The sequence below is a fragment of the Saccopteryx bilineata genome, chromosome 5 (assembly GCF_036850765.1).
Source record: "Saccopteryx bilineata isolate mSacBil1 chromosome 5, mSacBil1_pri_phased_curated, whole genome shotgun sequence".
Classification (NCBI taxonomy): Eukaryota; Metazoa; Chordata; class Mammalia; order Chiroptera; family Emballonuridae; genus Saccopteryx; species Saccopteryx bilineata.
Window position 1 is genome coordinate 261,658,901 of NC_089494.1, and position 23,032 is coordinate 261,681,932.

At 56.7% G+C, this 23,032-nt stretch overlaps 1 protein-coding gene across 3 annotated transcripts in view; it reads right to left on the reverse strand.

Annotated features, from left to right (window-relative positions):
* EVC2 (EvC ciliary complex subunit 2) overlaps positions 1-23,032 on the reverse strand; it is a 90,789-nt gene that overhangs the window by 56,786 nt on the left and 10,971 nt on the right. For all 3 annotated transcript variants that reach the window (XM_066280779.1, XM_066280776.1, XM_066280777.1), the window contains exons 6-7: positions 11,902-12,036; positions 7,882-8,021 (exon numbers count right to left, since the gene is read on the reverse strand). In XM_066280779.1, the coding sequence (XP_066136876.1) occupies positions 7,882-8,021; positions 11,902-12,036 (275 nt within the window). The remainder of the gene's footprint in view (positions 1-7,881; positions 8,022-11,901; positions 12,037-23,032) is intronic.

The window sequence follows — 23,032 nt, forward strand, 5'->3', positions numbered from 1 at the left end:
AGGGGGCGCTCGCCTTCTCAGAGCCGACAGACCGCCGTCCAAACCGAAGCCCGAAACCCACACCGAGCAGCCCGGCCTCCCAGCCTGGCCGGCCTCCCTCTCCATCCCACCGTCCGCAGCTGCCCACCCACGCCAACGCCGGTCACCTGGGCTCACCTGATGACCCAGAAGTTCCCCGAAGAAGTTTGCGCCGGTGCCTAAGCCACGGGTGTCCGGGGCAGCTTCCCGCACTGACCGCACCTGGAACCTCTGCCAGAGGCCCCCAGAGCACTGTCAGGCCGAGTCCCCGATCTAAGTGGGCAGAGCTGGGTGGACCATGTGCTGCCTCCCTCCTCCTGGCTCTGGGAGAGGACCCACGGGGGCTGGGCTGGACTCAGCATAAGCAGCCGCTGGCCACAGAGTTTGTTCCTCCTCCCTGGGACATGCTGTGTTCCCTGTGGGCAGCTCCTGCCTGCAGATAAAGCCTCTCCTCCCACCTGGCTTCTTTAAGTTAGAAAGCACTGGGCCATGTGTCTTTCTGGTCAGGTTGGAGAACATGGTGATACATTACATGCCTTATTTCCCAGCTGGCTCGGAACTCAAGGTTGCGGGACAGGAAGAGCTCTTTATTGACGGCCCCCCACAGACACTCCCAACAGTTGAGGGGATTCCTTTTATTTCAAAGAAACCCCTAGGAGGCTGGATGAATCGCATGGCCTAGAAAGGGGTGCTGTGGGAAGGGGAGGTGCTAACTCAGACGGAGCATCCATCCTGCCCTGCAGAGGCTAAGTGGGCCGTGTGTAAACCAACCCACAGCAGCGGTGCGTGGGGGGGGGGGTGCCATTCCATGATCCCAGCTGCGCTGTCGCCCTGCCCTGCCTTGTCCGTGTGAGCGTGTGAGCTGCTCCTCCTCGCGGGCAGACACTGGGCGTCCTGGGGGTCCTCGCTTCTGAGTATCCTGGGGGCCCTCGCTTCTGGGTACCCTGGGGGCCCTCGCTTCTGGGTACCCTGGGGGCCCTCGCTTCTGGGTACCCCGGGGGCCCTTGCTTCTGGGTACCCCGGGGGCCCTCGCTTCTGAGTATCCCGGGGGCCCTCGCTTCTGGGAGTCCTGGGGGCCCTCGCTTCTGGGTACTTCGGGGGCCCTCGCTTCTGGGTACCCCGGGGGCCCTCGCTTCTCCCGGCTTCCGCCCCAGCACCCAGCACAGCGCCAGGCACTCAGCGGGAGCTCAGCAAACACTCACTGAGGGAAAAAAAAGGTGTTTGTTGGACACAGGACTCCTCCAAGAAACCTTCACTGCACAGGGAGGATGATGTCGAGGGTTGCCATGGAAACCAGAGGCATGCCAGCTGCTCTGTTCTGTAGTAGTCCCTGTCACATCCCCCATAAAATCCCCTCTCTGGTGTGTAAGGCCTTGGCGGGGACCACCACCTGGCAGGACAGCCAGCAGCAAGGCACCGGTGTGAGGACGGGGCTGCTCCCGCCTCGCTGGCTGCTGGTGGCCAGGATGCCTGTGGTAGCCATTGGTGCTCAAGGTGAAGGCTGACAGTGATCCTCCCAGAAATCTAGGAACCACCCAGACACGTGTCATCTGCAGGGTGGTGACGCCGCTCCACTTCCCTGCTCCCTGCTCAGCCAGGCACCTTGAAACAGCCGCCCACGCGCTGCCATCTGGCTCTCGGCCCCTGCTTCTCCCCCACACTGCTCCGGTCATCCGTGACCTCCCGTCCTGAGAGTCAAGACACGCCTCACCTGGATGAACTGGAGGCGGTATCAGACGCGGCTGGTCACCCCTCCTTCTCGGGCCCCTTTCTCCTTCCTGGCTTCCTGATTCTCCTGGGTTTCTCTGACTTCTCACTGCTGGAATTCCTCAGGACCTTGCCCTGGCCCCCTTGCCTCCCTGCCCGCCCTCCCTAGGACCCTCCCTCGGTCCCCAACTGCACTTCCCACCGCCAGCCCTGAACGTTCCGAGGCCAGACCGACACGGGACTGCCCACTGGCCTCTCCATCCTGGTCTCTCCGAAGCATCGTTGAGTCACCAAGCCCAAAAGCGACCCCTCTTAGGAAGCAGCACCCCGTTCAGCCAGTTGCTCAGCGTGACACTTTGGCGTCATCCTGGATGGCTCTCAAACCCGACTCCCAATCCATCGGTGGGTCCTGCTGACTGTCCCTCGTCCATTCCCCGATTCCACAACAGAGGAGCCCGCAGGATGGACATCAGACAGACCTACATCCTGGGGGGGTCCTCCTGGGAGACTGGCCTTCACTCCGCTCCGAGTGAGGGGTGGGTGAGCAGCCCGTGGCTCTGCACAGATGGCAAAGACAGCTCTGGCTCCCGGCTGAGTGTCCCTCTGCAAGGGTGTCCCAGACATAGCCCGACATCCTCGGGGGAGCTCTGGGCAATCCTCACGGCATCATTACACGTGGGAACCTGCTGCGTTGTCTTCTGGTTTGAGGGATGGACGTGGCAGCTTCTCATCATCGTCGCTCTCCAGGTCACCGGAGAGCCTCTGATTTGATCTGCTGGTGACTGTCCGTCAAGCCTATCACTGTGGCCTGGCTCCAACCCCACAAGCACCTGCTGTGTGTCAGGCACCGTCTCAGGCACTGGGGATGAATTGGCGAATGAGACAGCAGATCCCTTCCCCCGTGAACTTACTGCCTGGATGATGGGGAAGCCAGATTACAATGACAGAACAACAAAAAAAATACAGCTAACCGGGTGAATCCCAACAGCCCTGTGCCAAGTGAAGAGAGCAGGAGTCCCCGGAGAAAGCCCGGAGGCGGGGCTGCTCCAGGCGATGCCTCGCACGAGCTCCCACACCCCTTCGGCCGCCTCCCCAGGCTTCTGCCGCCCCGGCCCCCTCCTCTGTCTGATCCTTAAACGCTGCCCCGAACACACACACACAGTGCTCCTCACTCAGCTCTCCTCCTGACTGATCCTCCCTTAGAAGGGCCTCCCGGAGCCCCCAGCCCAGGGCAGACGCCCCGCCATTCCTGTCCCTGCACCGCCCCGGCCCCGGCCCCAGCCCCGGCCACGCATGCCGTCCTCGGAGCTGCACTTGCACGGCCCCGACCACGGCCACGCATGCCGTCCTCGGAGCTGCACCTGCCCGGCCCCGACCACGGCCACGCATGCCGTCCTCGGAGCTGTACCCGCACGGCCACGGCCACGCATGCCGTCCTCGGAGCTGCACCTGCACGGCCCCGACCACGGCCACGCATGCCGTCCTCGGAGCTGCACCTGCACGGCCCCGATCATGGCCACGCATGCCGTCCTCGGAGCTGCACCCGCACGGCCACGGCCACGCATGCCGTCCTCGGAGCTGCACCTGCCCGGCCCCGATCATGGCCACGCATGCCGTCCTCAGAGCTGCACCTGCACGGCCCCGGCCACGGCCACGCATGCCGTCCTCGGAGCTGCACCTGCCCGGCCATGGCCACGCATGCCGTCCTCGGAGCTGCACCTGCACGGCCCCGGCCACGGCCACGCATGCCGTCCTCGGAGCTGCACCTGCCCGGCCATGGCCACGCATGCCGTCCTCGGAGCTGCACCTGCCCGGCCATGGCCACACATGCCGTCCTCGGAGCTGCACCTGCACGGCCCCGGCCACGGCCACGCATGCCGTCCTCGGAGCTGCACCTGCACGGCCACGGCCACGCATGCCGTCCTCGGAGCTGCACCTGCACGGCCCCGGCCATGGCCACGCATGCCGTCCTCGGAGCTGCACCTGCCCGGCCATGGCCACACATGCCATCCTCGGAGCTGCACCTGCACGGCCCCGGCCACGGCCACGCATGCCGTCCTCGGAGCTGCACCTGCACGGCCACGGCCACGCATGCCGTCCTCGGAGCTGCACCTGCACGGCCCCGGCCCCGGCCACGCATGCCGTCCTCGGAGCTGCACCTGCCCGGCCCCGACCATGGCCACGCATGCCGTCCTCGGAGCTGTACCCGCACGGCCACGGCCACGCATGCCGTCCTCGGAGCTGCACCTGCACGGCCCTGACCACGGCCACGCATGCCGTCCTCGGAGCTGCACCTGCACGGCCCCGACCATGGCCACGCATGCCGTCCTCGGAGCTGCACCCGCACGGCCACGGCCACGCATGCCGTCCTCGGAGCTGCACCTGCCCGGCCCCGATCATGGCCACGCATGCCGTCCTCAGAGCTGCACCTGCACGGCCCCGGCCACGGCCACGCATGCCGTCCTCGGAGCTGCACCTGCCCGGCCATGGCCACGCATGCCGTCCTCGGAGCTGCACCTGCACGGCCCCGGCCACGGCCACGCATGCCGTCCTCGGAGCTGCACCTGCCCGGCCATGGCCACGCATGCCGTCCTCGGAGCTGCACCTGCCTGGCCATGGCCACACATGCCGTCCTCGGAGCTGCACCTGCACGGCCCCGGCCACGGCCACGCATGCCGTCCTCGGAGCTGCACCTGCCCGGCCATGGCCACGCATGCCGTCCTCGGAGCTGCACCTGCACGGCCCCGGCCACGGCCACACATGCCGTCCTCGGAGCTGCACCTGCACGGCCACGGCCACGCATGCCGTCCTCGGAGCTGCACCTGCACGGCCCCGGCCCCGGCCACGCATGCCGTCCTCGGAGCTGCACCTGCCCGGCCATGGCCACGGCCACGCATGCCGTCCTCGGAGCTGCACCTGCACGGCCCCGGCCCCGGCCACGCATGCCGTCCTCGGAGCTGCACCTGCACGGCCCCGGCCATGGCCACGCATGCCGTCCTCGGAGCTGCACCTGCCTGGCCCCGGCCACGGCCACGCATGCCGTCCTCGGAGCTGCACCCGCACGGCCCCGGCCATGGCCACGCATGCCGTCCTCGGAGCTGCACCCGCACGGCCCCGGCCCCGGCCACGCATGCCGTCCTCGGAGCTGCACCTGCACGGCCCCGACCATGGCCACGCATGCCGTCCTCGGAGCTGCACCAGCAGTGTCGGCACGCTGCCCGGTGCGGCAGGGGCCCTCGGCGGGGGCCGGCTGGCATGAGCCAATCCACTAATTAACTTCTGGAAATCACCGCGCCCGCGAACAAAGAACCCGATCAAAGCAGGCGTGAACAAGAGAGACTTGGGGTGGGTGGCTTCAGGGTCTGAGGGAGGAACAAAGCCACGTGTCCGGCGTGTTTCCGAGACAGGAGGGGACAGCTGTAAGAAAGCACCACCGGTCGGCCCGAGGAAAGAACCCTGCTCAGCACTCACTCTCGACAGGCTGGCTCCGTTCCACATGTGCCCCCGCAAGCCCTGCTTTGCGCGAAACACGATTTGGGGGCCGTTAGACGGCAATACGGCCGACATCACAAGGCGGTGATGAGCTTCCTCTAATTACAGGGGAAACACACACAGGCCCGGGATTTCTTTCTTCTCTTATTTCTCTTTGTCTCTCTGGGAAATATCTTAAGCTCAATCTATAAAAATAAAAATAGAACTGCTATGTCCTGGACGGTGGACCAGGGCCCAAATCCCTTACCCCTCGTGTGACCTCGGACAGCACCAGTCAACCTTTCTGAACATCAGCTTCCTTGCAAGAGTTGTGGTGAGAATGAAATAAGGTCACGGGCAAGAGGGGCTCAGCCGTGGTCAGGGCCGGCGCGAGGCCAGAGCTCCAGCCAGCACTGCGGCCACTCCCTGCCTCTGGAAGTTCCCGGGACCAGCCAGTGGCAGCCAGTTCCCCCTTCCTCCTGTCCCGGCCCGCCTGCACCTCAGACATCTCCATGAGGACAGCAGTCAAGGAGCGTGACGGTCATCAAAGGATCCATCGCCCTCCCGCACGTCCTCTCCACCATGGGCAGCCTCCGCGTGGACAGCAGAAGGGAGAAACCACCCCGCGAACCAGGGAAACGCTCCCCCCGTGTCAAAAATAAACCAGCGAGACCGAGCACAGCAACGGCTGCGACAAGTCTCAGAAAGGAGGTGGCACTCGAGTCACCTGGTGGCAGATTCAGAACCCCAGCTAAGTCTCAGGTAAGAATGACAAATGGGATGAATGACATGCTGGGGGGGGGGAATAAAAGAAAAAGAAAAAGCTATTTTAAGCGTGGAGACGATCACAGATTTCCATGCACGTGAAGCCCCTGACATTCCGAGTGACATTTTTTCCTCCGGGAGCTCCTGAGACTGACTTACTTGTAAGTCAGGACCGAAAGATGAAAAGTACTACATGAGGTTAGGGTTAAAAACCCACCGGGTCCCTAACAGGAGCGCCCAGCCAGCCCCGGTGTCCGAAGCAGAGCCACGCAGAAGGGTGGAAGCTGGGGGCAGGGGAGGGGACAGGGACAGGGACATGAGCTCTCCAGCCGGGCGCTCAGGTCAGGCTGGGCGGTCAATGAGAAACACACTTCGGGCAAAAGAGGAGCGGCTCCCGGGGGGGGGGGGGGAGAAACACAACATTCCAGAGCTGCTGAGTGACTTACAGGAATACAATCCTGGTGAAACTCAACAGCCCTGTTGCCCTTGAGCCTCGGGACCAGCAGACGGCAGGGGTGGTTAACATTTCCTATGTGGCAGGGAGGAAGGATGGGGTTTCGGACACTCCCCCGCCTCTGGAGAACCCACCACAGAGAAGGAGTAATTCTCAAGTAGTTCCCTATTTAAAAGCGCTAATTACCCCATCAGAGGTGAGAGGGTGCTACCCACTGAACACGAGGTATAGAGGCTCCATCCACCGGCGGCCACATCATTTCACTAACCGCTTTGCATTGCCATGGTTTGGAGGAAAACTGATTTTTAGCCGGGAACACTTTGATAATCACCTCCCTGCTCATACCACTTACCAGAGACATTTACAAACCTGTCAGTAACTGACCCCCCCATCCTCCCTTGCCTGGTCTGGCCTCGCTTTCCGGCTGCGTCTTCCTCTGCTGCACCCAGTACCCCAATCCGCACAGCCATCGCGCGGAGCTGCGGACACGTCACCCAACGTAGCCTGCCCACTTCCTATCCTGACGTTTGTCTGTCCTTCCCTTCCTTTGCCTGAGAAGGTTTTTCTCCTTTAACCCACCGGCAAGGCTTCTACCCGTGCTTTAAGACAGGGATCGGGAACCTATGGCTCGAGAGCCAGATGTGGCTCTTTTGATGGCTACATCTGGCTCGCAGACAAATCTTTAATAAAAAAAATAATGTTAAAAATATAAAACATTTTCATGTATTGTACAATCCATTCATTTCCTATCACTCATGTTCATTGTTGAGGGTGGCTGGAGCCAATCACAGCTGTCCTCCGGGACAACACCAAATTTTTATTGGATAATGCATAACGTACACGGGCCGTTGTATGGCTCTCATGGAATTACATTTTAAAATGTGGCGTTCATGGCTCTCTCAGCCAAAAAGGTTCCCGACCCCTGCTTTAAGAATTAGTTAAGCCTGACCTGTGGTGGCGCAGTGGATCAAGCATTGACCCGGAATGCTGAGGTCGCCGGTTCGGAGCCCTGGGCTTGCCCAGTCAAGGTACATATGGGAGTTGATCCTTCCTGCTCCCCCCACCCCTTCTCTCTCTCTCTCTCTTCTCTAAAATGAATAAATAAATAAAACTAATTTTAAAAAAAGAATTAGTTAAAAGTATCACCTCCCAGGGAAGCATTTCCATGACCCTCTGAGGCTAGTCCTCCTCTGGGCTCAGCTAGCCCCGACCTTCCCTGCAGCGTGGTGCTCATCAAACTCCTTCGGTCACCAGCTCAGGCTGTCTCCTAGCAACACTACGTCTCACTCGCCTCTTTCCCCAAACACCAAGCACAGAGCAGGTATCTGATGATGACCAAGCGAGGAATGACTGAAGGGATGAATTTGTGAATGGATGAAGTACCTCATTCAGTGTTCGCCCTCACGCCATGGTAGTTAAAACATGCATCCCACCCAGGAAAGCAGAGTGTGAATTCGAATTCTTACTCTTCCAAGGCTTGCAGCATGCTCCCGGCATCCTCTGAGGACAGGATGTCTATCATCTGGTCATTCAGGGCGAGATCTTCATTCACACCGTCAGCTGACGTGAACTGGGAGTGTTCCAGCTTGCTCTCATGACACTGAACCTTAGGGAAAGTTTCAGAAACAATTGAGGAGACCGTCTCGTGACTGTCACGTGCTGGGAAAGTCAGGAGGGAAGGTGGAGATCTACAGTCAGAGAACCAGGCTGACTTTGTTAGCAGGGTAAACTGAGGCAAGACATTGCACTCCCTGAGTCTCTAATTTTCTCATCAAAGAAATGGGACTATAGTTCCAGTAACCCTGCACAAAGCAATGTGTATAAAACAAAGCAATAAATAGATAGAACACTACGACCTGTAAAGACCTATAAAAATATTTCACCGTCACCACCACCATTATCACCAACATCACCACCACTACCACCATCACCACCATCATCACCACCATCACCACTATCATCATCACCATACCACCATCACCACCATCACCACCATCATCACTATCACCACCACTACCACCATCACCACCATCATCACCATCATCACCACCACCATCACCATCATCACCACCACCATCACCATCACCACCACCACCATCACCACTGTCACCACCGTCATCACCATCACCACCATCACCACTATCACCACCATCATGACCATCACCATCACCACCATCACCACTATCACCACCATCATGACCATCACCATCACCATCACCACGATCACCACCACCAGCACCACCATCACCACCACCACCATCACCATCACTACCATCATCATCATCACTATCACCACCACCACCATCACCATTACCACCACCATCATCACCATCATCTTTATCGTCATGATAACCATCACTATCACCATCATATAAAGAAAAATTCCACTTGGCAGATAGACATCAATATCACCAATCTGGCTGGTTTCTAGTCAGAACACACGAATATGAGATAGAAGTGACATCAGAAATGAGTGAGCCAACCCTCTGATTGGACAGATGCTATGTCCATGATGTCTCCAATATTGATTCTGCAGAAACGGGCAATAACTATCGTTAACATTTAGCAATTCCTGGGCCCACGCCTTGTATGTGTTTATCATGAAATTGTCACAGCAAAATAAATGCTCTTACCCCCACTTTACATAAAAGGCAACTGCAGCTCAGAGACACAACGTTATCAACATTCACACAGATCATGAAGGGGCAGGTGGGCATTTGATCCCAAGCCAATCCAACCCCATAGTCTCTTCTGTCTTACATATAGCACGGTCTCAGTGGCTGCCACCACATTGGCAAAAATAAAGAAATATGTGAAGAGTTCATTCTGGATGCAGGAAAAAAAATACTGCAAGATTTTCACCCTCAAATCAAATTCCCACTTTGCTTCCTCTCTGAAGTTGTAATACTCAGCCTTTCACCTCCAGGAAATGATCCCTGCCCTTCATCAAAGTGAAGGGTGAGCTTTGTTCTGTGGTTGATAACAGCTTTGGGAGAGTAAGGAGAATGTCTGGTTTTTCTCTTCCTCACTTTTGCCTGCCAAGGAGATTGCGGTTGACCTCACTCTGAAATGACAATATTCTCTACTCTAGGAAGCAGAAACAGAATGAACCAGGGCACAGGCCTTCCAGCCTCCAGAAAGAGGGGGCCATCAGAATTCAGGTCCTAGCTCATAATCAGCCACTTTTGAAGCAAGTTGTTTAACTTCATGTGTGTCAGTTTCCCCAACGTATAAAGAGGGAGAAAGATGACACATGTTCCTCCAAGTCGGTGGGCCTCTGGGTGGCAGTCACAGCAGCTCTAGCCCTCCATGGCCCTGAACAAATGCTAACCCCCAGCAGTGCCTCTGGCAGCAGTCCCACCAAGATCATCTTACCCATGGAGTTGCTGTCCTGCTTTCCCTGATACCACCATCATCACCACCATCACCACCATCACCACCACCAAAATCACCACCACCACCATCACCATCATCACCATCACATCACCAACAGCACCGTCACCACCATCACCACCACCATCACCACCACCACCATCACCATCATCACCATCACATCACCAACATCACCACCACCACCATCATCACTTCCACCACTATCACGACCATCATCACCTCCATCACTATCATCATCATCATCACCACCACCACCACCAACATCACCACCACCACCATCATCACTTCCACCACTATCACGACCATCATCACCTCCATCACTATCATCATCATCATCACCACCACCACCACCACCATCACCATCATCACCATCACATCACTATCATCACCACCAGCATCACCACTATCATCACCTCCACCACTATAATGACCATCATCACCACCACCATCACCATCATCACCCCCAACATCACCTCCACCACTATCATCATCATCATCACCACCTTCATCGCTACCACCACCATCACTACTATCATCACCTCCAACATCACCATCACCACCATCACCACCATCACCACCATCACCACCAACATCACCATCACCACCATCATCACTACTATCATCACCTCCAACATCACCATCACCACCAACATCACTACTATCATCACCTCCAACATCACCATCACCACCATCACCACCATCATCACTACTATCATCACCTCCAACATCACCATCACCACCATAACCACCATCACACCATATACAGAGGAAAATTACAGTTGGCAGACAAACTTCAACATCAAGGATCTGGCAGGTTTCTGACTAGAACACAGAACTGTGAGGTAGAAGTGCCTGATTGGCCGAGACCCCATTCATTCCTTCACACATGTACTGAGTGCCTTTTCAGCACCAGGCTCCATACTGGGTAATGAGGACTAGAGCAGACACCATCTGTCTTCTGCCCAGTCCCTCACCCTTGCCACTGCAGTGCCCACCAAGATCCACTAGCCAATACCTACACTTCCTTCCCTGAAGGCTTTTGCTGGCCTTCGGAGGCCATGCCTGGGAAATGTCACCCTTCATCTTGGACCTCCTCCCCTTTGTCCTCAACCAAGGGGACTTGGTGGAGGAATACCCCAGTTCCTTCTCCACTCAGGTGGATGACTTGGAGGTTCACTTCCCCATCCCCAGAGTTCCTGAGCATAATAAAGCTCCAGGTGCCCACATGGATCATGTGATTGGCTGCCTTCCCTTCCCACCTTGCTCCTCCAGCCCTCACCATTATTCCCTGGGGTAATTTCCCATGTGAACTACCTGCACTTGGATCCTGGTCTCAGGATGTGCTTATGGGGCACTCAGACCAAGACAGAAATACGGAGCCTGAGGAATTCACAGAGGAGCCCGACAAATTAGGTGAAGTGCTGAGTGGGGTCTACAGAACCTGGCGGGGAAGTGCAGAGAGAAGCCCCTCGGTCAGCCAGGTAGTGGCCAGTGACTACTTCCAGGGACAGACAGGCCCAGGCTGAGTCTTAAAGGATGGGTCAAAATTATGCTTATCGAAGAGCAGAGAGGGAACCAAAGAAGCGTTTGGAGTGAGTGTGGAGAGCTTGGCACTCCCAGAGAATGCCACGTCCTTGGGGGGAGGGGACGCTGTGGCATGAGGCAGGAGGTGGCAGGAGAGGTGGGCAGAGGCAGGACCCGGGGGCTCTGTGAGCCGTGCCAGGGAGCACGGGCTTGCCCCGGAGGATGCAGCAAGTCTCCAGAGACACGGCTGCAGGGAGTGTGGAACAGAACCGGGGCTGGGGTGTGGCGAGACGACGCAGATGGCCACACAGGCGGGCACTAACTTACGCAGCTAAACGGTAGGGTTCTCAACACTGGACATTTGCTAGACTCATCCAGGGAGCTTTTAAAAATGACTAATGCTGGGACACATCAGGGGACAACCCAAATAGTCTCGGGAGGTGGGTGTGGACACGGGCGTTTGTCCATAGGTCCCCAGGGGATTCCGACGTCCACCCAGATAAACTTCAACTTCACACCTGCCACCCATCAAACATCCCTCCGGAACAAGGGTACAGGTGGAGACTCACCTGGCGTCCGGCAAGCAGGCTTCCCTTCAAACACTGGTATCGCGCCAGGAAGTAAAGTGTGACCCAGGTCAGCATGAGGGACACGACGAAGGCCAAGAAGAACCCAGCTGCATGAAGGCCATGGTTTGGTAGAACCTAAGGGGACAAGAAGATCGACAGGGTCACATTTGATCTCTTTCAAGTTGAGTTATAACTCACAGCAGGAGGACGGGGCAGGGGGGACCCAGAGGGCTTGGGCCCAGCTTGCCGCTGACCAGCGGCTCCCCGGAGAGAAGTCCAGCGTCTCTGCCTTTTCTCTTGCTGCCTGTGCTGTTGCTGTCATCACCAAGAGATCACTGCCAGTCCGATGTCACGAGGCTTCTCCTGTTTCCTTCTAAGAGATTTATAGCTTTAGATTTCACAGTTGTCTCTCATCTATTTCGGGTTAATTTTTGTACGTGTATGCTGACAGGAAAGGGCCAACTTTGTCCTTCAGCATGTGGAGATCGGTTTCCACATCATCTGTTGAAATGACTGTCCTTCCCCCATTGAATGGTCTTGTCCCACTTGTTGAAAATCATTTGACCATACGCTTGAGGGTTATACCTGGGCTTGTGAGGCTGTTCCGTTGGGCCATGTCTGTCTGTATGCCCATACCACACTGTTTTGATGACAGCAGCTTTGTGGTATGTTTTGAAATCAGGACATAAGACACCTCCAGCTTTGTTTTTCTGTTTGTTTGGTTGGGTTTTTTCTTTTTAGATCGTTTTTGGCAGTATAGAGTTCCTGGAGAGTCCATATGAATCTTTTCTAGGAATACGTTATGAAAATATGCAGAGTTAGAATAACACTTAGAGACAGTGAGGCACTCTCGGGCAAAAGCCCTGAGTGGACGAGAGTCCAGGGGCCTCTCTGACCCCGTACTGGAGACAGTGCGTGCTGGAAACAACAAAACAGCAGGATAAGCCTGACCTGTGGTGGCGCAGTGGCTAAAACGTCAACCTGGAATGCTGAGGTCGCTGGTTCAAAACCCTGGGCCTGCCCGGTCAAGGCACATATGGGAGTTGATGCTTCCTGCTCCTCCCCGCCTCTTCTCTCTCTCTCTTCTCTAAAATGAATAAATAAAAAAATTTAAAATTTTTTTTTAAAAATTAAAAAAACAGCAGGATACGAATCTGCAACAAGAAATATTTAGGCTCCCAGAACAGAGATTAGGAGTCAGCACGTTCCTTGGCCTTTACCTCCCTGCAAACGACTTCTGTCTGCTTCCTTGAGTTGCTTGTAGTGGCTAATAAATATCCGAGTGAGGCCGGGGCGGGGCTTCTGTCCTGGGTCTGTGGACCGGGCCGTTGCCTCCCCTCAGCCCCTCGCAGACTTTATCTGGTCTCCGAGTAGTTCATTGTCCCCGCGACAAATTTCAGGATTTTTTTTTTCTATTTCTACAAAACGAGGCCATTGATCTTCTGACAGAAATTGCATTGACTCTGAATTGCATTGACTCTAAAGAGATTTATAGCTTTAGATTTCACAGTTGTCTTTCGTCTATTTCGAGTTAATTTTTGGACGTGTATGCTGACAGGTAAGGGCCAACTTCGTCCTTCAGCATGTGGAGATCAGTTCCCACATCGTTAGATCCTAACCAGGTGAGGCCTCCCGGTCCCTGGAGAAGGTGGCTCTGCGTTGACTCCTGTCTCCTTTAACTTTGGTCAGCCGTGCTTTGTGGTGTCCTGGGCACCAGACAGTCTTTCTCCTCCTGCTTAAACTCAGCGCTAAGTAGCTTACACTCTTTGATGGTGGAGAGTAAATGATACTGCTTTTGTCATTTCCTGTTTGTATTGCTCATTGCTAGTGTATCAAAGTGCAACCAGTTTTCATGTGTTGCATTTTTAGTGATGTTAACAAATGCTTATATCCTAATGTAACCTTTTCAAGGCAGATACAAAACTGTCTACACTGTAAAGTGCCAATTTCACCAAAGTGAACACAGTACCGTGCGCACACACCCGTAGGTAACCAGCGCGGAGACCCGCTGGGACTGTGCTGCCTGTGGTGACCCGATGAATTTTCTCTTTCTTTCTGTGCTGTCTGAGGTCCCTCCAGGGGGCACGTATTGTATCATCAGGAGACAAAAATTGGAATACCAATATTCTTTTAAGGGTGAGCTTGGTAGCTAAGAAGAGGCACCATCCAAATCTCCCCTTAAAAAAGAACTTGGTGGGCCCTGGCCGGTTGGCTCAGTGGTACAGCGTCAGCCTGGTGTGCAGGGTACCCGGGTTCAATTCCCGGCCAGAGCACACAGGAGAAGCGCCCATTTGCTTCTCCACCCCACCCCCTCCTTCCTCTCTGTCTCTCTCTTCCCCTCCCGTAGCCAAGGCTCCATTGGAGCAAGGATGGCCCGGGTGCTGGGGATGGCTCCTTGGCCTCTGCCCCAGGCGCTAGAGTGGCTCTGGGCATGGCAGAGCGACGCCCCGGAGGGGCAGAGCATCGCCCCTGGTGGGCGTGCCGGGTGGATCCCGGTCGGGCGCATGCGGGAGTCTGTCTGGCTGTCTCTCCCCGTTTCCAGCTTCAGAAAAATGCAAAAAAAAGAAAAGAAAAGAAAAAGAACTTGGTGCCCCACTATGGGCAGTGTGGTCAGTAGACTGCCAGGCTCAAGGTCTCAATCATCCGCAGAGAGCCCCCTCGCCTGAGGTCCTGCCCTGCCCGGGACAGCTCACATCTGTCCGGTAACGGCACGGCAGGGGCATAACGACCGGTCTTCTTAGCCCTGTGAGGGCTGCTCAGCCAGGCAACACCCAGTCCAGAGGTCCCTGCCAGGGGAAGCTGAGGTTCCGTCAGCCCGGGGCACAGGGGGACTTCTCCCTCTGTCCAGTCCTGTTCCTCCTCCTCCTCCCTCGCACTGGTGACCGCAGACTGGGTGGGTGGGGACCCCACCACCGCCCTGGGTTTGACGAGTCACTAAGAGGACTCACAGGGCTCAGCCTGCAGACACACAGCTATGACTTATTAGAGCAAGAAGATTCAAAGCAAAGTCAGCCAGGGGAAGGGCACGGGGGGGAGGAGGTGGGCAGGGGGGTTGAACCGGGACAGACCAGGAGCAAGCTGCCAGAGTCCGTGCCCACCAGACTCCCACAGCCGTGTTTCATTCCCCGAGCAATGGATGGGGCAGCTCCCACGAAGTGTCATCCACCAGCAAAGCTCATCAGAGACTCAGGGCCCAAAATTTTAATCCAGGAATGGCCACTTGGGCGCTCTCTGCCTGGCATGTACCAACATCCCTGACATCCAGGAGGAACGCAGATATTCAGCATAAAATATATCGTTTACAGAAGCAATGTGGGCACAGTGAGCCACTCCGATCAGCTCCAGGAGCGGTGGGAACCCTCCAGAAATCCACGTTCCCAGACGGAAGCCCAGCGGTCAGCTGTGCGAGCCAGCCGTTCAGAGGAGGGTGGCCTCAGGCGTGCTATGTTGATGATATCCTGCATCCTGGTGAATATGTCCCACCCTGAACTCTGTCTCGGCCCCTGCTTCTGCAGAAACCAACTGGGACATTGAGTTTTATTTAAAAGTGGCTCCAGATGATGGGAGCATTACTTGTATTTTAATTGCTGGAAGATCAACGAACCCAGTTCTCACTCCTGGGGTCACAACATGGACTGTGATCAAGCTTCAATATTCTGGACAGACCCACAAGGTCAACCTGACCTTCTGGAGAGTCAAAGCCCAGGGAAGTCAGAAGCAGGAGCTTCCGTCCGGGCGGCTTACTGGAACCCAAATCGAAGTGTGATGTCACATGCGGCTCGCCTTGGATGACCCGGCCTCCGTCCACGGAGGCTGCTATCGCGGAGGCAATTCTGCCCCCACACTCGAACAGCCTCCTGACGCTAAATCTCACATGCCGACAAGCACCTAAATGAAATGCAAGTTCCCCATTTGTGCTGGAAAGAGCCCCTGGCACTCTGCTTTATGCACCCACCAGATAAGAAAGAAATCAATCAACTGGGCACAGATGACAAGCATTGCACAGAAGTTTCATTAAAATACTGATGGAAAGGAGACAAAAAAACCCAAAAGACCTGCGTCCACAGAGAACAGAGGGGCTATGCCTCAGCTGTCTGTGTCCAAGGCTGCCTCTCCCAGAACCCTCTTTTGCAGCGTTAGGAAGAATGGGAAGGAGAAGGGAATTGATGATACTTGATCCCCAACAACATGCCGGTCCCCGGGCTCAGGGGCATGTAGTGGGTTGAACTGTGGCCTCTGAAAAGATATGGTAGAGCCTTAACCCCCAGCACCTACGAACGTGACCATATTTGGAAATAAGGTCTTTGCAGACATAACCAAGTTACTATGAAGTCATAGTGAATGGGGGGAGGGGTTCCCCCTAAATCCAATGACTGTGTCCCCATAAAGAAACAGACACACACAGAGAAGGCCAATTGACCACGGAGGCAGCTTACCACCCTGGAAATCGGCCCCAAGTTACTGATGCTTTTTGAAATTTTCCCTGAAAATCTTGCAGCCGGCCCTGGCCGGTTAGCTCAGGCAGTTAGAGGGTCATCCCAAAACACCAAGGTTGCGGGGTCGACCCCCGGGGTCAGGGCACATATGGGAAGCGACCAATGAATGTTCTACAACTAAGTGGAACAACAAATGAAGGCTTCTCTCTCTCTTCCTCTCTCTCTCTTTTTTACGCCCTCCCCCACTTCCTTTCTGTCTCTCTAACATCAGTCAATTTAAAAAAAAGAAGAAAATCTTGCAGCCAAAATCCACCGATAATCATTTCAAAGAGCCTAATTACCTTAAACTGCATCATCTAAGAAGGAAGGGAAGGCAGTGGCTCAGGGACCCCGGCTTCCTCATGCCCGAGTCCTCGCTAACTGTCCTCCTCGTCTCTGGAAGAGAATCAGCTGAGATTACCGCCCCTCTGATCACGCATTAGCCGCTGGCAGACTCCTTCGATGCGCCCCATCGCCGCACTTGTGGAGTGTGAGGCTTGAGGGAAAGGCCTCCCACAAGGGATGCTTTCAATACTACAAATGCAACACCAGGCACAAGAGCAGGAGCAAGGGCTGTGTACACAGTTTGACTTCAATTGTGTAATAAACAGTCATAAACGCGTGGCAGGCAAGAAGCTCCGGCTACAGCAACGCTTCTCTCTGGCGGCGGGATTCTGAGGTGAGGTTATTTTATTTTCCCAACTTTCTCTCTCTCATCTCTCTTATCTGGTGAAGAAAGAAAACACCCACAATGGACATATGTTAAATCCTACCCGCCTACCCCCCCCTCCAAACACAGAAAAAGTTTGACTGAAAGGGGAAACCCATCCAGAATGATTTCTCTAGAAGAGCTGCTGCACTTTGAGTTAAAGATCCAAGCAGCTGGGCCTGACCAGGCAGTGGTGCAGTGGATAGAGCATTGGACTGGGATGCGGAGGACCCAGGTTCGATACCCCGAGGTCACCAGCTTGAGCGCAGGCTCATCTGGCTTGAGCAAGAAAAGCTCACCAGTTTGGACCCAAGGTCACTGGCTCAAGCAAGGGGTTACTCAGTCTGCTGAAGGCCCGCGGTCAAGGCACATATGAGAAAGCAATCAATGATCAACTAAGGTGTCGCAACGAAAAACTGATGATTGATGCTTCTCATCTCTCTCTGTTCCTGTCTGTCTGTCCCTGTCTATCCCTCTCTCTGACTCTCTCTCTGTTCCTGTAAAAAAAAAAAAAAAAAAAAAGCCAAGGCAGGGACTTGACACCGAGGAACGGCTGAGGACAGAGACTCTAGCTTTCCCAGCTGAGAATTCCAGCCAGAGTGAGAGCTTCCAGATGATCACAGGTGGAGGCAACTGGGTGGATGAGAGGACCATCAATCACACAGCGTGGTCCGGGTCCTCAGGGCAGAGAGGACCATCACACAGCTGGTCCGGGTCCTCAGGGCGGAGAGGACCATCACACAGCTGGTCCGGGTCCTCAGGGCGGAGAGGACCATCACACAGCTGGTCCGGGTCCTCAGGGCGGAGAGGACCATCACACAGCTGGTCCGGGTCCTCAGGGCGGAGAGGACCATCACACAGCTGGTCCGGGTCCTCAGGGCGGAGAGGACCATCATACAGCTGGTCCGGGTCCTCAGGGCGGAGAGGACCATCACACAGCTGGTCCGGGTCCTCAGGGCGGAGAGGACCATCACACAGCTGGTCCGGGTCCTCAGGGCGGAGAGGACCATCACACAGCTGGTCTGGGTCCTCAGGGCGGGCCTCGAGCTTCAGGACCTCGGCCAGTTCCCGGAGCAGCTTTGGATTCAAGTTGATCCCCTCTCAAACGAGGAAGTGAAACTACTATAGATAATCTTCAAAGTCTCTTCCAGGGTGAAAAACCTATTCTGACATCCACAAAATATGTATTAAGTGCCAACCAAGAAAACAACCTCCGTGTCGCAGAGTGACAAGGTCCATCAGTTGTCCCAATGTCACAGGATCACCAGCATGACGGGGGGAGGCTCGGGGACCACAGAGGGGACACTGGTCGTGATTTGCAGAACGGCTAGGAGTTGACCCAATGACAGGGAAGCAAAGGACAGCACGTTCAAGACCGGAGAGATGTGGAAAGTGGACCCAGTGGCTCCCAGAGACAGCAGAGGCCAACCTGCCCAAGGCACCGGGGTCTTCGTCCAGGAGGCAACAGGGAGCCCCTCCAGGACAGAACACCAGCAGGTCTGTCTCAGGAAGGTCACTGCAGAGAGGACGAGGGCTGGAGGGAGGCAGCACGTGGCAGGTAGGAGGCCGGTGCAGCCATCCAAGCCAGAGCAGGCAGACAGGACTCACACCTCCGGGTCTCCGAGCTCAACTCCAAGCCACAGGACATGGTCCCCCCCACGAGGCTACAGCACGCAGGTCGTAAATCCTCGTGCTGGAGCCATTCTCATATTACACAGAGCTACCCATCAAGGCACCCTTTTTCTTATTAATAGGGCCTTTTTCTATGTTAAAGACATTAAATCTTTTTTATGTGTGTTACGAATATTTTCCCAAGTTTGTCGCTTGCCTTTCTTGATGTTGTTTTTAGCTGCAAGGTTTTCGACTATTTGTGTCAAGTTCCTGGGTTTTCTTCATGGCTTTCTTCCTGTCATATAATATTAACCTATGCTTACTTTTCACAAACTGTTTATATATATTTAGATACTCATTTGATGAGGAAATTCATTTTTAATTTTCTTCCAAAAGATCCAGTCAGCTGCCCCGAAATTTATGAACGGTATTTTTCTCCATTGATTTGAAATACCACTTTATTACATGTATGTGTGTAGACAGTCTATTTTCTCCCACGGGTCCGAGTTTTCTTGTAGGAGTCGAATACAACCTCATCATTGCTTTATAACTCTTTGGTATGTACTCTGACAAATCTACCCACCTTACTCTTCATTTTCAACTTCCTCTCATCTAGTTTCATAAATTATATTTTTTCAGGTGGGACTTTGATGGCTTGGACCACACCCCACCCTCCCCCACCCCAAATGCCACTAGAATTCCTATTGGAACTGCACTCTCGGGATCTGGTGACATCAGGACTGCTGTCTGTCTCCGGCTTCGACCCGAGACCCTGTTCTCTGTGAGGTTGGCGCCCAAGACCCTGTTCTCTGTGAGGTTTGCACCCGAGACCCTGTTCTCTGTGAGGTTGGCACCCGAGACCCTGTTCTCTGTGAGGTTGGCACCCGAGACCCTGTTCTCTGTGAGGTTGGCGCCCGAGACCCTGTTCTCTGTGAGGTTGGCGCCCGAGACCCTGTTCTCTGTGAGGTTGGCGCCCGAGACCCTGTTCTCTGTGAGGTTGGCACCCGGCCCTCCCACGGGCACAGGTGTGAACACAAGACGCCGTGGTGACGTCCTGCACAGTCTGACCGCCAGCACTCAGTGTCCCGCACTCAGTGTCCCGTGCGGTCTGAACGCCAGCACTCAGTGTCCCGCACTCAGTGTCCTGTGCGGTCTGGCGGGACCTCTTTCCTTTCAGAGAGACTGGATCCGGGACACAGAAGGAGAGGAAGACGAAATGGAAGCCACTTCCCCGGGCCCCCCTTTTCCTGGGCTGACATACCCGTGTCACCCTCAGGAAAGTAGAAAGCAGCAGGAATCGAAGGAGACAACGGGGCCTCTTCCAACAGCCCAGCGCACACAGTGGGCTGCTTCGTGTCTTAACTCCGTATTTTCCAATTGCTCGATGAAGATGTCAGGGGAGCCCCTGTCCCCACGGCCGAGCCCAGGCCCCGCTGCACTGCCCAGCAGAAGGACGCTCTCTCTCTTCACAGGCACCCACGGCAGCCCTGCCAGAACACAGGCTTCTGGGCAGGCACCTCGCCTCACCCCTACGTGAGTCTCAGTGGTGCCGGGCACTGTGCCTCTGCCCAGGAGATCTCGGTTCACACCCAGCCAACAAACTGGAGTGGCCTGAAGTCACATTTCCAGCAGCATATTTTAAAACATCCCTCCACTCTCTTTAACAAATTCCCTCCTTTAAGGTCCAACTGCATTCTCACCTCCTCCAGGAAGCCTGCCATCCAGCCAAGCCACAACAGTTCTTTTTTTCCTGTCGGTATCCACAGTGCCCACGAGCTCTAGTTCACAACCTCAAAAATTCAGTGATAGCTGTTGTGCATCTTTTGGCCTTTTTTTAATCCTCACTGAGTGTCTCAGTGTGTGTGGAGGGGTGGAGGGGTGGAGCGATGGGCGAGCTGAGTCTCTGGGCTGCCCAAGACTCCCCCATGCCCCAGACTCTTTCAGGGGCCAGACTCACACCCTTACAGACCCGCATGGCCCCGTGGGCACTGGAGCTTGAGACCCTGACCCCTCGCATTCGTTCGGGATTATCACAGAACACTTGCAGAGGGTGTTGTCTGTGTGCATACGTCACAGTTACTGAGCACCCACAAACGCCGGCACTGTGCTCAGTGCCGCACGGGCACCCCCACCTCCACTCCGACAAGCACCCTGTGAAACGGGTGCTATTATTACTCTCATCTCACAGCTGGGAAACTGAGGCCCGGGAAGGTGAGCACCATGCACAAGTTCACATACAGTCAGTCAGTGGAGGGGCGGGGCTCAAAGCCAGGCCTTCGGACCGGAGAGCATGCTGAACCCACAACACGCGTGTGCAGGCCCACCATGTACGTCTGCTGTGGTCACCTCCTTGAAGGAGGTCTGCAGCCCGAGGTCCCCTGGCTCCCACCTGTCACTCATTGCCACGCCTGTGCCCGTGGGTCAGCAGTCCGGCAGGATACCTGCTCCTGTGTCTCCTGAGGCATGTGTGGGCTGGAGGCCACCCTACGACCTGCGTGTGGCTCACCTTCAGCCCAGGAGAGTCCGGGCCGCGGAGGAAGGCTCACACATGCTGATTACATGAACGTCCTCTGACTTTCATTACAGTCAGGCAACGACCAGTCACCTCCTCCACGGAGAGGTGAGCCCCGCCATTAGGACGATCAGCTCGATCGGGGGGACACCTACCTGTGGAGCGCCACTTACAGTGTCAGGCGTAGTGGGGGACACGAGGACGAATCAGACGTGCGCCCCGCCCGGAGCCCAGAGACCGGCCGGGGGAACCGTCTGCACCGCGGGCCCCACCCCCACTCCCTGTCCGCCTGCGAGGGCCACACGCAGCTGGTGCCTCCATCTCCTCTGGGCAGGAATGCGGCTCACCAGGAGGCAGCGTGGCCACTGCCCAACAGCAGGGCTCTGGAGCCAACGCTGGGTTCAAATCCCGGTCCGAACACCTACGAGCTGTGCAGAAATGTGCTCACACAGCAGGTCCGGGACTGCCACCCTCTGAGAGGCCTCCCCTCTGAGGCTGGCCTGGGTGGGCGTCTGGGCCCCTGGCTCCAGGAGGGTGCCCACCCTCCCCTCATCAGAGGCGCGGGCCGTGCCTACCCTGCAGTGTGAACACCGGGGTTTACGCGGAACTCCTGCTTTCCTGCTTGGGGCCTGGGACCTCGGGGCGTGCCAGCAGAGGGCGCCCGTGTGTCCAGCCCCTGTGGGAACCCGGGACGTGCCAGCAGAGGGCGCCCGTGTGTCCAGCCCCTCTGGGAACCCGGGACGTGCCAGCAGAGGGCGCCCGTGTGTCCAGCCCCTGTGAGAACCCGGGACGTGCCAGCAGAGGGCGCCCGTGTGTCCAGCCCCTGTGAGAACCCGGGACGTGCCAGCAGAGGGCGCCCGTGTGTCCAGCCCCTCTGGGAACCCGGGACGTGCCAGCAGAGGGCGCCCGTGTGTCCAGCCCCTGTGAGAACCCGGGACATGCCAGCAGAGGGCGCCCGTGTGTCCAGCCCCTGTGAGAACCCGGGACGTGCCAGCAGAGGGCGCCCGTGTGTCCAGCCCCTGTGAGAACCCGGGACGTGCCAGCAGAGGGCGCCCGTGTGTCCAGCCCCTGTGAGAACCCGGGACGTGCCAGCAGAGGGCGCCCGTGTGTCCAGCCCCTGTGAGAACCCGGGACGTGCCAGCAGAGGGCGCCCGTGTGTCCAGCCCCTGTGGGAACCCGGGACGTGCCAGCAGAGGGCGCCCGTGTGTCCAGCCCCTGTGAGAACCCGGGACGTGCCAGCAGAGGGCGCCCGTGTGTCCAGCCCCTGTGAGAACCCGGGACGTGCCAGCAGAGGGCGCCCGTGTGTCCAGCCCCTGTGAGAACCCGGGACGTGCCAGCAGAGGGCGCCCGTGTGTCCAGCCCCTCTGGGAACCCGGGACGTGCCAGCAGAGGGCGCCCGTGTGTCCAGCCCCTATGAGAACCCGGGACATGCCAGCAGAGGGCACCCGTGTGTCCAGCCCCTCTGGGAACCCGGGACATGCCAGCAGAGGGCACCCGTGTGTCCAGCCCCTCTGGGAACCCGGGACATGCCAGCAGAGGGCGCCTGTGTGTCCAGCCCCTGTGAGAACCCGGGACATGCCAGCAGAGGGCACCCGTGTGTCCAGCCCCTCTGGGAACCCGGGACATGCCAGCAGAGGGCGCCCGTGTGTCCAGCCCCTGTGAGAACCCGGGACGTGCCAGCAGAGGGCACCCGTGTGTCCAGCCCCTCTGGGAACCCGGGACATGCCAGCAGAGGGCGCCCGTGTGTCCAGCCCCTGTGAGAACCCGGGACGTGCCAGCAGAGGGCACCCGTGTGTCCAGCCCCTCTGGGAACCCGGGACATGC